The 11,217-nt window shown below is 38.6% G+C and overlaps 2 protein-coding genes across 2 annotated transcripts; both read right to left on the bottom strand.

The window, feature by feature from the left end:
* Positions 1 to 4,074: 4,074 nt before the first annotated feature.
* On the bottom strand, positions 4,075 to 6,363 carry LOC146552654 (adhesion G protein-coupled receptor G2-like). Its single transcript, XM_085257051.1, has 8 exons — positions 6,233 to 6,363; positions 6,092 to 6,146; positions 5,829 to 5,926; positions 5,633 to 5,754; positions 5,292 to 5,557; positions 5,112 to 5,202; positions 4,747 to 5,027; positions 4,075 to 4,665 (listed from the first exon to the last, which is right to left on the bottom strand). Exons 1-8 carry the CDS (start codon positions 6,293 to 6,295, stop codon positions 4,547 to 4,549), a joined length of 1,095 nt encoding a protein of 364 aa, XP_085113177.1. The 5' UTR covers positions 6,296 to 6,363; the 3' UTR covers positions 4,075 to 4,546.
* A 709-nt stretch (positions 6,364 to 7,072) lies between these two features.
* LOC146552653 (uncharacterized) lies at positions 7,073 to 8,284 on the bottom strand. Its single transcript, XM_085256737.1, has 7 exons — positions 8,215 to 8,284; positions 8,057 to 8,134; positions 7,905 to 7,973; positions 7,617 to 7,793; positions 7,471 to 7,506; positions 7,311 to 7,373; positions 7,073 to 7,194 (listed from the first exon to the last, which is right to left on the bottom strand). The coding sequence occupies exons 1-7, from the start codon at positions 8,282 to 8,284 to the stop codon at positions 7,073 to 7,075; spliced, it is 615 nt and encodes a 204-aa protein (XP_085112863.1).
* Between the last annotated feature and the right edge of the window lie 2,933 nt (positions 8,285 to 11,217).

Genomic DNA, 11,217 nt, shown 5'->3' with positions numbered 1-11,217 from the left:
GAATAAACAACATCACGATGATATATGGGAATATGACAGTAAATACTAAATATTAAACATTATTGTGCAGCACATAAGATCAACAGAACACAGTGTGCTTTGAGGTAGGAGCCAAAAAGGGTGTAGTTTGTGGGTGCGATCACCCGTGTGTACACCTGTGAGCATGGACGCGCTTGTTTTTAAAAGGTTCCTTCATGTAATGATCTGCTAGAGGGTGTGGGGGGGCCACAGCCCCGTCCTCCAGGGCATGAAGGTATGGAGGACATCAAAACTCCAGACATCCAGAGGCCCCCAGAACACAAGAGACCAAGGAAGACCAACAGAGGGGCAGCCGCGCCACTGTCCCAGAAAGAGCTGAGGAGAGTCCCAGATGAAGGCTCACTCAGCAGCCGCGGAGCAGAAGCCAGGGGGGGTTGCAGTGACGCGCCCGTGAGCTCCGCCGGCAGCCAGCCGTGCCTGAGTGACCGACCCCACCTCCGAAGTGGCCCGAGCGAGCCCCAGGCTCCAGGCCCCGATAAGCGGCCGCCAAGGAGTGAGCCGGTGTGTACCTGGACGCCCATCCCCGGACACAAAGAACCACCAACGCACCGATGTCTGAGGGAGTCCGCCACTGGCAGGGGAAGTGGTGGTGCCGTCATTTAGGAACGTGTTGGGTACCCAAAAGCATAAAATGTTGACAATTTGTCACCTAGTGAAAATTATTACGCTTAGGGAGTGAGAACGTGTCTGACCACTACCGGCACACTTTTGCACCGGAGGTTTTCGGAAAGCTTTTATTTTGGTATTTCCGCTGATCCGTGCAATAAATTTGCATGTTAGCCTAAACATTTAGATTTAACATTTAGATTTAACATTTAGATTTAACATTTAGATTTAAATATAATATTTAGATTTAACATTTAGATTTAGATTTAAATATAATATTTAGATTTAACATTTAAAATTCTGTTTTAAATATCAAAAGTTACAAATATTTTACTAAATGTTGTAAAAAATGACTTGTTTTGAGCTAAATGTGGAAAAATGTTGCCGTTAATTTCAGCACGTTTCACTTTACAAATGGCGCCCCATAGCAGGGGAGCAGAAAATGAAGTCGACCGTACGTTTCTAAGAGTCAACTTTGCTTTGTCACACATTTGCTAGCAAATAGAATTGATGTTGTGTCATCTCAAATTTGATAAAAGCCAGTGTTAACCAGTAACCGGGCAAATAAAAGATAATAATTTTTCCCTCTTTACACGCAAGTCTCCGGGAACAAGACCTCGGGTTTTATAGGTCATTTGAGATTGAAAATTTTGCTTTTACAGGCCAGGATTCAGTCTAGACTCCCTATAATAAAATGCATAAAAGCTCCTGCACACAGATTGTGGTAATAATGCATCCAGTCAGTCTGGTGATTGGAAACTTTAACTATTCTTATTCCACAGAAACTGAGGTTAGGACGACCTTTCTGGAGCAGATTTTGTATTTTATGCACTTTTTTCTGCCTATATTTCGATATAGAACCAAAATGTTTTCCAACTTTAACGTGCATGTTGATGCTAATGTCTTTCTCTGAGCCACTACTGTACATGTGGTATGACACTGAGAGCAATTAAAAAGCACTTTCTTAGTTCCCATCTACTAAGTGAAACACATTAACACGTGTTAAAATTTTATTTGGTTTTTCACTCTGGTAAGGGTTTTGTTGAATAGCGTGAAAATGTAACATTCCCTGTCATTTTCATTATGAAATCATCTAGACTGACGCACAAAACAACAATCTTCCCAGAACATTTCTCAGAGATGCCTTGATTTATGTTTTTAGGAAAGCAGTAAAACTCTGCTCCAAATCTGTGCGGGGACTTTTACATACTTTTGATTTAGTAAGTTAATGAATCAAAAGCAGTTGTTTTTTTCACCCTCACATTCTGGCCTATCAAATCTTTTGCTATTGAGATTAATGTTCACAACTGCTTACCACAGAGCTATGAGTTGTGATCCTGCATCTTAGCCTCTGCTTTTTAATTTTGCATGTTCTAACATAAGGACACACACAGGTATACCACAGAAGCCTGCTGTGCTTTGCGTAAAAGCCCTTCTTTTGGAGCAACACAAATCAGACATGCATGGCAGTAATTACCCCAGTTTTTGTCTGGCACGCTGTGGTCATTTAGGAGATTAATCAGTCGTAGATAAATAAACAGTCCTTCCTTTCTCAATGTCACTCATCGAGGCTCAAGTTCTGAATAAGGAAAAACTTTATTATTCATTTAAACAGCTCAGACTTTTATTTCAAGACTATGTTGTGTACATACAACAGTTTCTTTCACAAGACAATTTGCTTCTATGTATGAAAATCATATTTTGTCCTGATAAAATACAAAAAAGTTATTACGACATTTTAGTCAAATCATTTATTTTGTCAAATAAAAGCTTGACAAACTTCATATGATATAGAGTACATGCAAAGATTTGACTTTAAGGCTACTTTAATAAAACTGAGAAAAGCAAATCAGGTTCCCTCTAAATGAAAAAATAATATTTTTATTATACTACCTTAAAAAATATCATAAGTACTAACGAAATCCACAATTCCCAAAAACCACTAAACAAACAAAACAGTTTGCCAAGATACACTGCACTTATATATATGCTAGTGAAATACAGTAAACTTTAGAGAATAGTTTCAACATTCAAATACCCTCAGGGAGCTTATCACTATAGGTAGTCATGAGCTCATTTCTTGTTTGCCAGTTAAGCTTCCCGCACAGTGGATACTGGTCTCTCTGGACTCAGAGTAATTATCTGAAGGCACGCAACACACTAACTGGCGAGTTCAGCCCCGACACTGTGTAGGATATGTGAGACAAGCCTTCCTTTCACCTTGATTTTGCTATTTTTAATCACATTGAGAAGCACATCAGTCAAAAAAAATAAATGTTTAATTTCTTAAACGTTTAAACTCTGCATTCCACTCTATGACTGATTCAAGAGGTCTGTAATACAACCTTAGTCAATGATTTACAAAACCCATATTTTATTTACAATAGACCACAGAAAACATTTTTAAGTTTACTGGTAAACGTGAAAAATCTGCTTTTTAGCAACAAACTAAACAAATGACAGATTTGTCATAGAACCATTTAATGTGACAGTTACAGTGTCAGGATTGTTTTTGCTATGGGAGAAGCATGAAGCAAATTTCAATGGATAATATATACATATTTTTAAATGTTTAAATTCAGACTTTCTACTGTTTCATGAAAAATAACACTCGTTTTGAATTTGATGGCAGCAACATTGCTCAAAAGAAGTTGGAGGCGAGAAAAGGCTAGAGAAGTAAGTAGTACTGAAAAGAAACAGCTGGGGGAACATTTTTTAAATAGTTAGGTTAACTAGCAACAGTTCAATAACGGGACTGGATATTAAAGATAGGCAGAGGTTCACCAATCTGTCATTGTGTTCACACAGTTCACAGTGCCATCCAAAAATGGAGGTTAATGCTTTATCATGCAAAGAAGAAGCCATATGTGAGAATTATCTAGAAAAGTTGCTGTCTTCTATGGACCAAAGCCCATTTAAAATGAACACAGCCAAAGGGGAAACTGTTATTTGGTCAGACAATTCAAAATTTTAAGATTCTGCTTGGAAAAAATGGATGAGGATGGAAGAGAAGGAAAATCCAGCTTACCAAAATTCAATGACTATACATCTCTGATGGTATTGGGCTGTGGAATTGGAAGCCTGGGCATCTGGAAAGGCACCATCATTGCTCAGAGGTATATGCAGGTTTTGGATCAACATATTTTCCCATGCAGATAAAGTCTTGTTCAAGGAGTTGCTTGGATTTTTCAACAAGAGAATGCTGAACTGCACAGTGCATTCATTACAGCAGCTTGGCTTAATAGTGGAAGAGTCAGGTGCTGAAATGGCCAACCATATCACCAAATAAAAACGTTTGATGCATCATGATAATAACTCGGAAGACAACCCAGCTAGGATCCTATATCCAACAAGATGGAATGTTCTTCTACCAAACGTCCAGCAGCTCATCCCAGCAGATGTTTATGGATTTCTGTTTAAAGGAAGACAGGTGCTACACAGTTGTCAACATGTCCCTGTCCCAACTTTTTGAGAGGTGTTACTGCCATCAAATTGAAAATGTCCTTATGTCTTTGACATGTTTCACTTTCCCACTTTAACATTTTACACCTTAACATCCTGACATGTTTACAATTGTGGTTGCGTATTCTGACTGAATCACAGCCTTCTATGAATTATTTGGCGTGAGTAAGACAAGTTTGTCTGTTAAAATATAAAAGCATGGGAACAAACATAGAGTCGTGCTCTGAAATGACTTCCAGAGTACTGACTCGAGCTCTAGTCCACATGAGTATTTGCATCAAAGAAGGTAATCTGGGTTAGTGCTTTCATGTCAGAAAAGCCATTCAGCGGAGAGCACATGGGAAGAATGACCAAGTTGTTTCTACACAGAGCAACCTGCTGGAACTATATGAAATAAAATGCTGCCCTCTTGTGTCAAAATATGGTAAAACAGCAAGCCTTATGCATAAGGAGACGTTACAGCTGTGTTTGATGTAGCTGTGCTGCTACTTTGTGTGTGGATTTTGCCGTCTCCAATAATCTTGCTGGATTTATAATAGTAGATGAACAGGAAGAAACCTATACAAATAAAGAAGAAGGTTAAGGACTTTTAATCCAATAAAGAATGAAGTCAGCTCACTGTGACAGTTTTAGATTTACCTTGAAAGGAGTTGAGGATGGTAAAGATGTAGTAGGAAGCGATGAGCAAAGGTCCGTAGCTGAAGAAAGCAAAAGCCCAGGTGATGCCAAGAAGGAGGAACAGGCTCAGAATGGTGGAAGTGTTGCTCTTAATGGAACTATTGTCTTGGGCCTTTCCTGCTTTTGGCATTAGAACGATTTGCCTTACAGTTAGAATGAATACACTCAGAGTGAAGACGAACACTACAGCATAATAACCAATGTTGACCCCCTGGTGGATACCAGCATCAGAGATCCAGCACCTGAAAAAGGGAGTACAACGTGATCCTCTGATGAAGATGTTTGTGTTTTATCCAAGAAATCTATTATCAGATTTACAGACTTACATTGTTGCTGCTTTCCCCTCATTTGTATTAATATTAATAGAATTATATTTCTGGGAGGCAAGAAGAGCGATCACCACCACAGCCGGTATGACTAAAGAGAAGATTAGGAATATAAATTCTCCTGTGATTATTATTCATAATATGAGAGCATAAGTATCATTTTTGGCTCAGGTCTCTTACCCCATCCTGTGATGCAAATCTTCAGCATGTAATGTTTCACTTCAGTGCAGATTCGATGTAGACTGAGGTACAAGTGTAAAGCCTGCATGAAGAACCAGGTAAAAGTGGCCAACATCCCGTAGTGCAGAACTGCTGCTATTGCCACACATGCACCTTTGATACCCAGATTTGAAATGCTCTCATTGGTCAAGAAGGACAAGTTCAGGATCAACATGGCGACAAAGAGGTTCATCAGAATCTTTGTTGCTTCGCTTGCTTTCCTCTTTCTGTGGAGCAAATTAGTGTGCGTAAGAAAAAGGACTTTACTGAGGTAAAAATCCAAACTGCCTCGGATCTCTTACCTGACGAGAACGTGCATGAAGAGACCGACGATCAAGAAAAACAGCGACAGTCCACAACCGATTGAAGTGATGTAGGTCAGAGTATTAACATCAGAAGTGCTAATGTTTGCAGGTGTAGGTGACTAGGTTCAAATAGTTATGTGTCAGTATGTGCTGTAAAAAAAATAATTTCTTATTTCCTATACAGCTGTCTTACCATGAGTATGGCAAAAAAGGTTAGATGTGTGCACTGGCAGGTGATGCTGTTATTGGTCTCCACTGTTTGACAGCCATCTGTGATCCAGAGTGATTTCCCTGTTGGACAGCAGTAATACAAAGAAGTAACTGTTAAAGACAGCCTTTATCACAGTAATCAGCGTGTGTGCAAAATGTGAGTGAACACTTCAAAGGTCTATAATTCCTTGGTTTTCATATTAAAATTAGATATATATATAGAGAGATCTATTTGGGGTTTTTTACCATTTGCATCTGTGCTGTTTCCATCCCAAGACATGCAAGAAGCATTCGCTCCTTTCTTTATCAAAATAGAAAATGAAAATCAGAATAAGTTTTCCTCTGAACTTAAATTGATCATTATTTCTGTTATGACATCACACTTACCTTGTCCACATTACTGTACTGAATCTCGATGGGTTGTGAAAGGTTTTGTATTTTTGCCCCCATTTCTATTCCCACTATCTCACTGTTTAAATAGTATTTACTGCTGTCATCCTGTTAAGATTAAAAGATTGTTAATAGATCAGGTTTGGTCAATATGTTTATACATATGAAAAGTAAGTTTTTAGTTGAGCTGTACTATTACCGCATGCTGCTGTGGAAACAACAGAATTCCAAGAAATGATCCATTTCCCTCCACCGCCATTTTACTGGCCTCTTTAGGAATTTTCATTAAACGAAATGGGCCTGTAAAATTGCTGTTTCCTCCTTTAACAATCTTTCAAAATGAGAAATGTTTATCAGCAAAAACAATTATAAAATAATGATGTCATGCATATGTATTATACAAATTAAAACTAATATATGCAAATGAGCATTAAAGTATCTTTTGTATTTCATCAGAATGTTCAATAACCAGAGTAATTTTCACTGAACTCAGAAATATGATTTTTCTGGCAATTATTCCATGCCTCAGACATTAGAGAGTTAGTAATCCACAGTCTTAAAATTGTGTCACGCTCTTTTATCAAACACCTTACCTTCACGCCAGCGTTTTCTGTGAAGACAAAGTTCATGTTGGTTTGATTTTTCTGGGAGAGTTTGACAATCACTCCTGTGATGTTGCCCATCTTGATTGTTGCTGTGCCAAAATTACCCATCATTTCAAGGACAAAGGATAGATTTTTCATGACGTCTCTGTAACACGGAGACACAGTTAGTTTCTTAAAGTAGATTTCAAAAGTGCACAATATTGCAAAAATATTTCTATGAAAACTGAGATATCTACACTGGGTTAGGAATGGTATGGTTGATGGAAATGTCAATAGTGTCATTGTCATTGCTGGTGGTTGGTGTGGATGGGTTGCATGACACAGTCCATGTGTCATTATCACTCACGACATATTCTGTTTTATGTAAATGTACACAAAGTATGCAAACACACAAACACAAGCGGGCTGTTATTACACTTGCTAACATTAAATATTTGTTTTTAACTGATTTGATAAACAAATAATTATACCTGTGAGGTTTTCACGAAAGCTCCCTTTGCTCAGTTTCATATTCATACTCATATTCTTCATACCTTGAACACATAAAAGTATGAAATTAGAACTTGTGCACTGTCACTGCTGTCACATTGTTTCATGTAGAAATTAAGAGGAAAAGGTTTGTGAATTTACTTTCACTCAAGCAGCGGTTGATGTTACAAAAAAAACCTGCAACAAGATGGAAAGTGCATCAGATCATTGGTTGGAAACCTTTTCAAACTGATCAAATAAACTGAAAATTTGACCACTGTGCACTAACTCACTTCTTAGAGGCTTACCAGGGCTGCTTTTGTTGTAGAGCTGGGATGGCATACATGAATAATTATGCTCTGGATCCTTCATCACCACAATATCTTGCTTGGATAAAATCTCTTCAGTTAAATTTAGCCTGTATTTACCTTGACTATCTATTTTTACTTCAATATTGCAGTTGAAATCCGTGTCGTTACAACACTCTAAGAAAAATTTAAAGCACAAACACATTTAGCAAATAACCAAGACAAATGTTTTTCCCCAACAGCTTGAAAGCAAAAAAAAAAGAAAAGCTAAAAATTAGATAACTGTACCTGCACGTGTATTATTTGGTTGGATGTTGAAACAGAGTTTAGTTCCATTGTCCTCTTGGTAGATAGTTTCTAAATTAAAATATAAAACCCCAGATTACTAAGTTTGTCCTTTAACCTAATGATGATTTTTTCCTGTATTGTTTTTAACTTACTTGATGGAAAATATGAATCAGCTAGTGTTTTGGGACTGATAAAGAGGGTATTATTGGGTTTACTGTCTCCATTTGTGCCTAAAAAATTTCAACGTAAAAATATGAGAAAAATATTTTGAGAAATACTGGTTTCTTTTAAGCTAGATTTTGTTACTTACCTGTGCTGTACAACAGAAGCATTAGCTCCACGGCAAACATCAGGCAATGGTTTACAGCCAATGGTAACATTATCCTAAGGAGAAAAGGGAGCCTGCAAATGAAAATGGAGCAAGCTTACTTATCACAACCTAAAACTTAATAAGTTCCAGCTTCTATTTCCCAAATGAGAATATGTTCTGCGTTGTTGAGTTTCACAGCAACTTGAACTTACAGTCATTATTTTTGCTGACAAATATACCTTTGATATCTTCCTCTTTACTTTGACTTGCAAATAAACTGGTCCCCCTTTTTAAATTATATGTTTCCTCAGAAAAAACACTGCCAGAATGCTACTCCCCCCCCATGGGCTGGACTGTAGGTCTGAACATAAATGCTCCAGTAATACTTTATCCCTTGTACTGATATGAAATCTAAAGAATGTGCAGTTTTTAAAATGTATCTGTGCTCATTTCAGGTTGGATGGAAAACAGGAAGTCATCACTCTGATTGTGCTAAAACCTTCTAGGTATCCGCAGGTTTCTAAAGATGTGCAGTGTATAGGATTATTTACAGTTGTAGTCAGATGTTTACATACGTTCATCATGGGCTTGAATGTTTATGCAACAGACATCTTACTTTAAAATATAAGATTTGAGTGCACAAATTATGATTTTATTTTGGATTTTTTTCTAATCCACAAAATGTCAAAAGTATACATACATTCTAATATATGTACGTACGCCCAGTAATATTTGGTTTAATGTGACGTGGCAAGTTGCACCTCAGTGGCATGCTTTTGGTACCCATTAACCAACATTCTTCTTGGCAGTGTTGGCAGAGTTAGTTTAAATCTGTTGGTTCCCTGGCACGGGCCTGGCTTTTAAGCGTACAATGGTGTGAAAAAGTGTTTGCACTTTCCTGATTTCTTAGTTTTTCACATATTTGTCACACTTACATGTTTCAGATAATGAAACACATTTTAATATTAGACAAAGGTAAATAAATACAAAATGCATTTTTAAAATGATGATTTCATTGATTAAGGGAGAAAAGTTATACAAACCCATCCATCCATCCATCTTCATCCGTTTTATCCGAGGCCGGGTCGCGGGGGCAGCAGCCTAAGCAAAGAGGCCCAGACCTCCCTCTCCCCAGCCACCTCCTCCAGCTTATCCGGGGGAATACCAAGGCGTTCCCAGGCCAGCCGAGAGATATAATCTCTCCAGCGTGTCCTGGGTCTGCCCCGGGGCCTCCTCCCGGTGGGACATGCCTGGAACACCTCACCCAGGAGGCGCCCAGGGGGCATCCTTGTCAGGGGTCGCCACTTCAGCACGCAGTCAAGTTCTATACTCTTGCTAATGACCTACTAATTGTATTCAGGTGTGTTGCACCAGGGACACATGGAAAAGTTTCATGACACTGGCCCTTGAGGACTGGAGTTTGAGACCCCTGTCATATGGAATATGACAGGTGTGGTTGAACTGCATGAAGACTCTGAAGTTTCTCTTCTCTTCTGGCAGGACAGGAATGTGGCCTTGTCCTGTGAGCTACAGTAAGGATGTACTTAGAGTAGAACTGGACTGTCACCGGCCTCAGGCTCTTCACCCTTTTCAAAGACAAAGCAGTCATTTAGATAAAATATTAGATATTGTTTACCTGTAAATGCACAAAGAGAATTTAGAAATGTTATTATTGTCAAGAGTGAACAAGCACTGATAGTGTAATCTACAGCTGTGGCCAAACGTTTAGAGAATGAGAAGTGTTGTTTGCTTATTTACAAAGTTTGCTGTTTCAGTGATAGTTGTATATCATATTATATCACTTCAAACAGAGGTGATCCAGTAATGCTGCACTAATGAATTAGACTAACTATTCACTTTAGCTAAAGTTATTCAGTTAGCTAAAGAGTTGGGATGCTGTGTAAGATATAAATAGAGCTAAAATACAAAGGTTTGGACAGTTTTGCATGTTTCCCTACTGTAGGGGTCTCTGCAAGCATACAGAGGGGGTACTCTGAGAGGGTCCAAGATGACAACTTTGGAATTCTACTAGAAACAGTCGATCATATTTGTTGTCAAAGCTGAATTCAGGGCAAACTACGCTAAATTAGCGTTTTAGCTAACAGCTACAATAAGCATAAAAGTTACTTCCCGTCAGTAACACTTTCGGTCCGCTAGTAAAACGTAGTTCTATTAATCTGCACTTGAACCGGAACTGGATGTAAGTTCCAAAAAACTGAATTTTGGAACTGAAATTGAATTGTAGAACTGAAACTGAATGGTGAGAAGTGAAACTGAAATTATTCGAGAGCTAAATTTTTAAAGGATAAAATGCAGTTTCAAAGCAAATCAATTCATTTTCAAAATATAAAATTCAATTTCAATTTAGTTATGATCATTTTCAAACCAATAAATTGAATTTCAAATTAGACTAATTCAAATTCAGTTTTTAAAAGCATTTATTCAAGTTACAATTCAGATTCAAGCCTAGCAATTCAAATTCAAATTTAACTTATTCAAATTCAGTTTCAGATGGCACAGATTTCTGCCCATAAATGTCACCGAGCAGTGACTCAGTTTGTGGTCAAAGGCTTGCACCCATTTACCACAGCAGATGCCCCCAATTTTCGGTAAGTGAATGTGTTTAATTGTAGGCAGGGACATTACTGGATATTCTTGTGTAATTGCTACAGAATAGTTCATGTTCCATCCATCCATTCGCTTCCGCTTATCCTTTTCAGGGTCGCGGGGGGCGCTGGAGCCTATCCCAGCTGTCATAGGGCGAGAGGCGGGGTACACCCTGGACAGGTCGCCAGTCTGTCGCAGGGCCAACACACAGGGACAGACAACCATTCGCACTCACTTTCATTCACACCTAGTGACAATTTGGATTATTCAATTAACCTATCCCCACAAGCTGCATGTCTTTGGACGGTGGGAGGAAGCCGGAGTACCCGGAGGGAACCCACGCAAACACGGGGAGAACATGCAAACTCCACACAGAAAGGCCCCGGCCTGGTGGTG

This window comes from Mchenga conophoros, linkage group LG19 (genome assembly GCF_057382185.1).
Source record: "Mchenga conophoros isolate Kocher_MC1m ecotype Shallow Benthic linkage group LG19, M_conophoros_male_GT1.1, whole genome shotgun sequence".
Lineage (NCBI taxonomy): Eukaryota > Metazoa > Chordata > Actinopteri > Cichliformes > Cichlidae > Mchenga > Mchenga conophoros.
This window is presented reverse-complemented; position numbering and strand designations above follow the sequence as displayed.

Bases quoted from the DNA above. Each gene is read 5' to 3' on its own strand.
- LOC146552654 (XM_085257051.1), bottom strand. From the start codon at position 6,295: ATGGGGGCAAAAATACAAAACCTTTCACAACCCATCGAGATTCAGTAC. The intron at 5,558-5,632 runs GTAAGAGATCCG...TTTGCTCCACAG, and splicing joins TTCATGCACGTTCTCGTCAG to AAAGAGGAAAGCAAGCGAAG. The intron at 5,203-5,291 runs GTAAGAGACCTG...TCTTCTCTTTAG, and splicing joins GATTTGCATCACAGGATGGG to TCATACCGGCTGTGGTGGTG.
- LOC146552653 (XM_085256737.1), bottom strand. From the start codon at position 8,284: ATGTTACCATTGGCTGTAAACCATTGCCTGATGTTTGCCGTGGAGCTA. The intron at 8,135-8,214 runs GTAAGTAACAAA...GAAATTTTTTAG, and splicing joins GCTTCTGTTGTACAGCACAG to GCACAAATGGAGACAGTAAA. The intron at 7,374-7,470 runs GTAAATTCACAA...TATGTGTTCAAG, and splicing joins CAACCGCTGCTTGAGTGAAA to GTATGAAGAATATGAGTATG.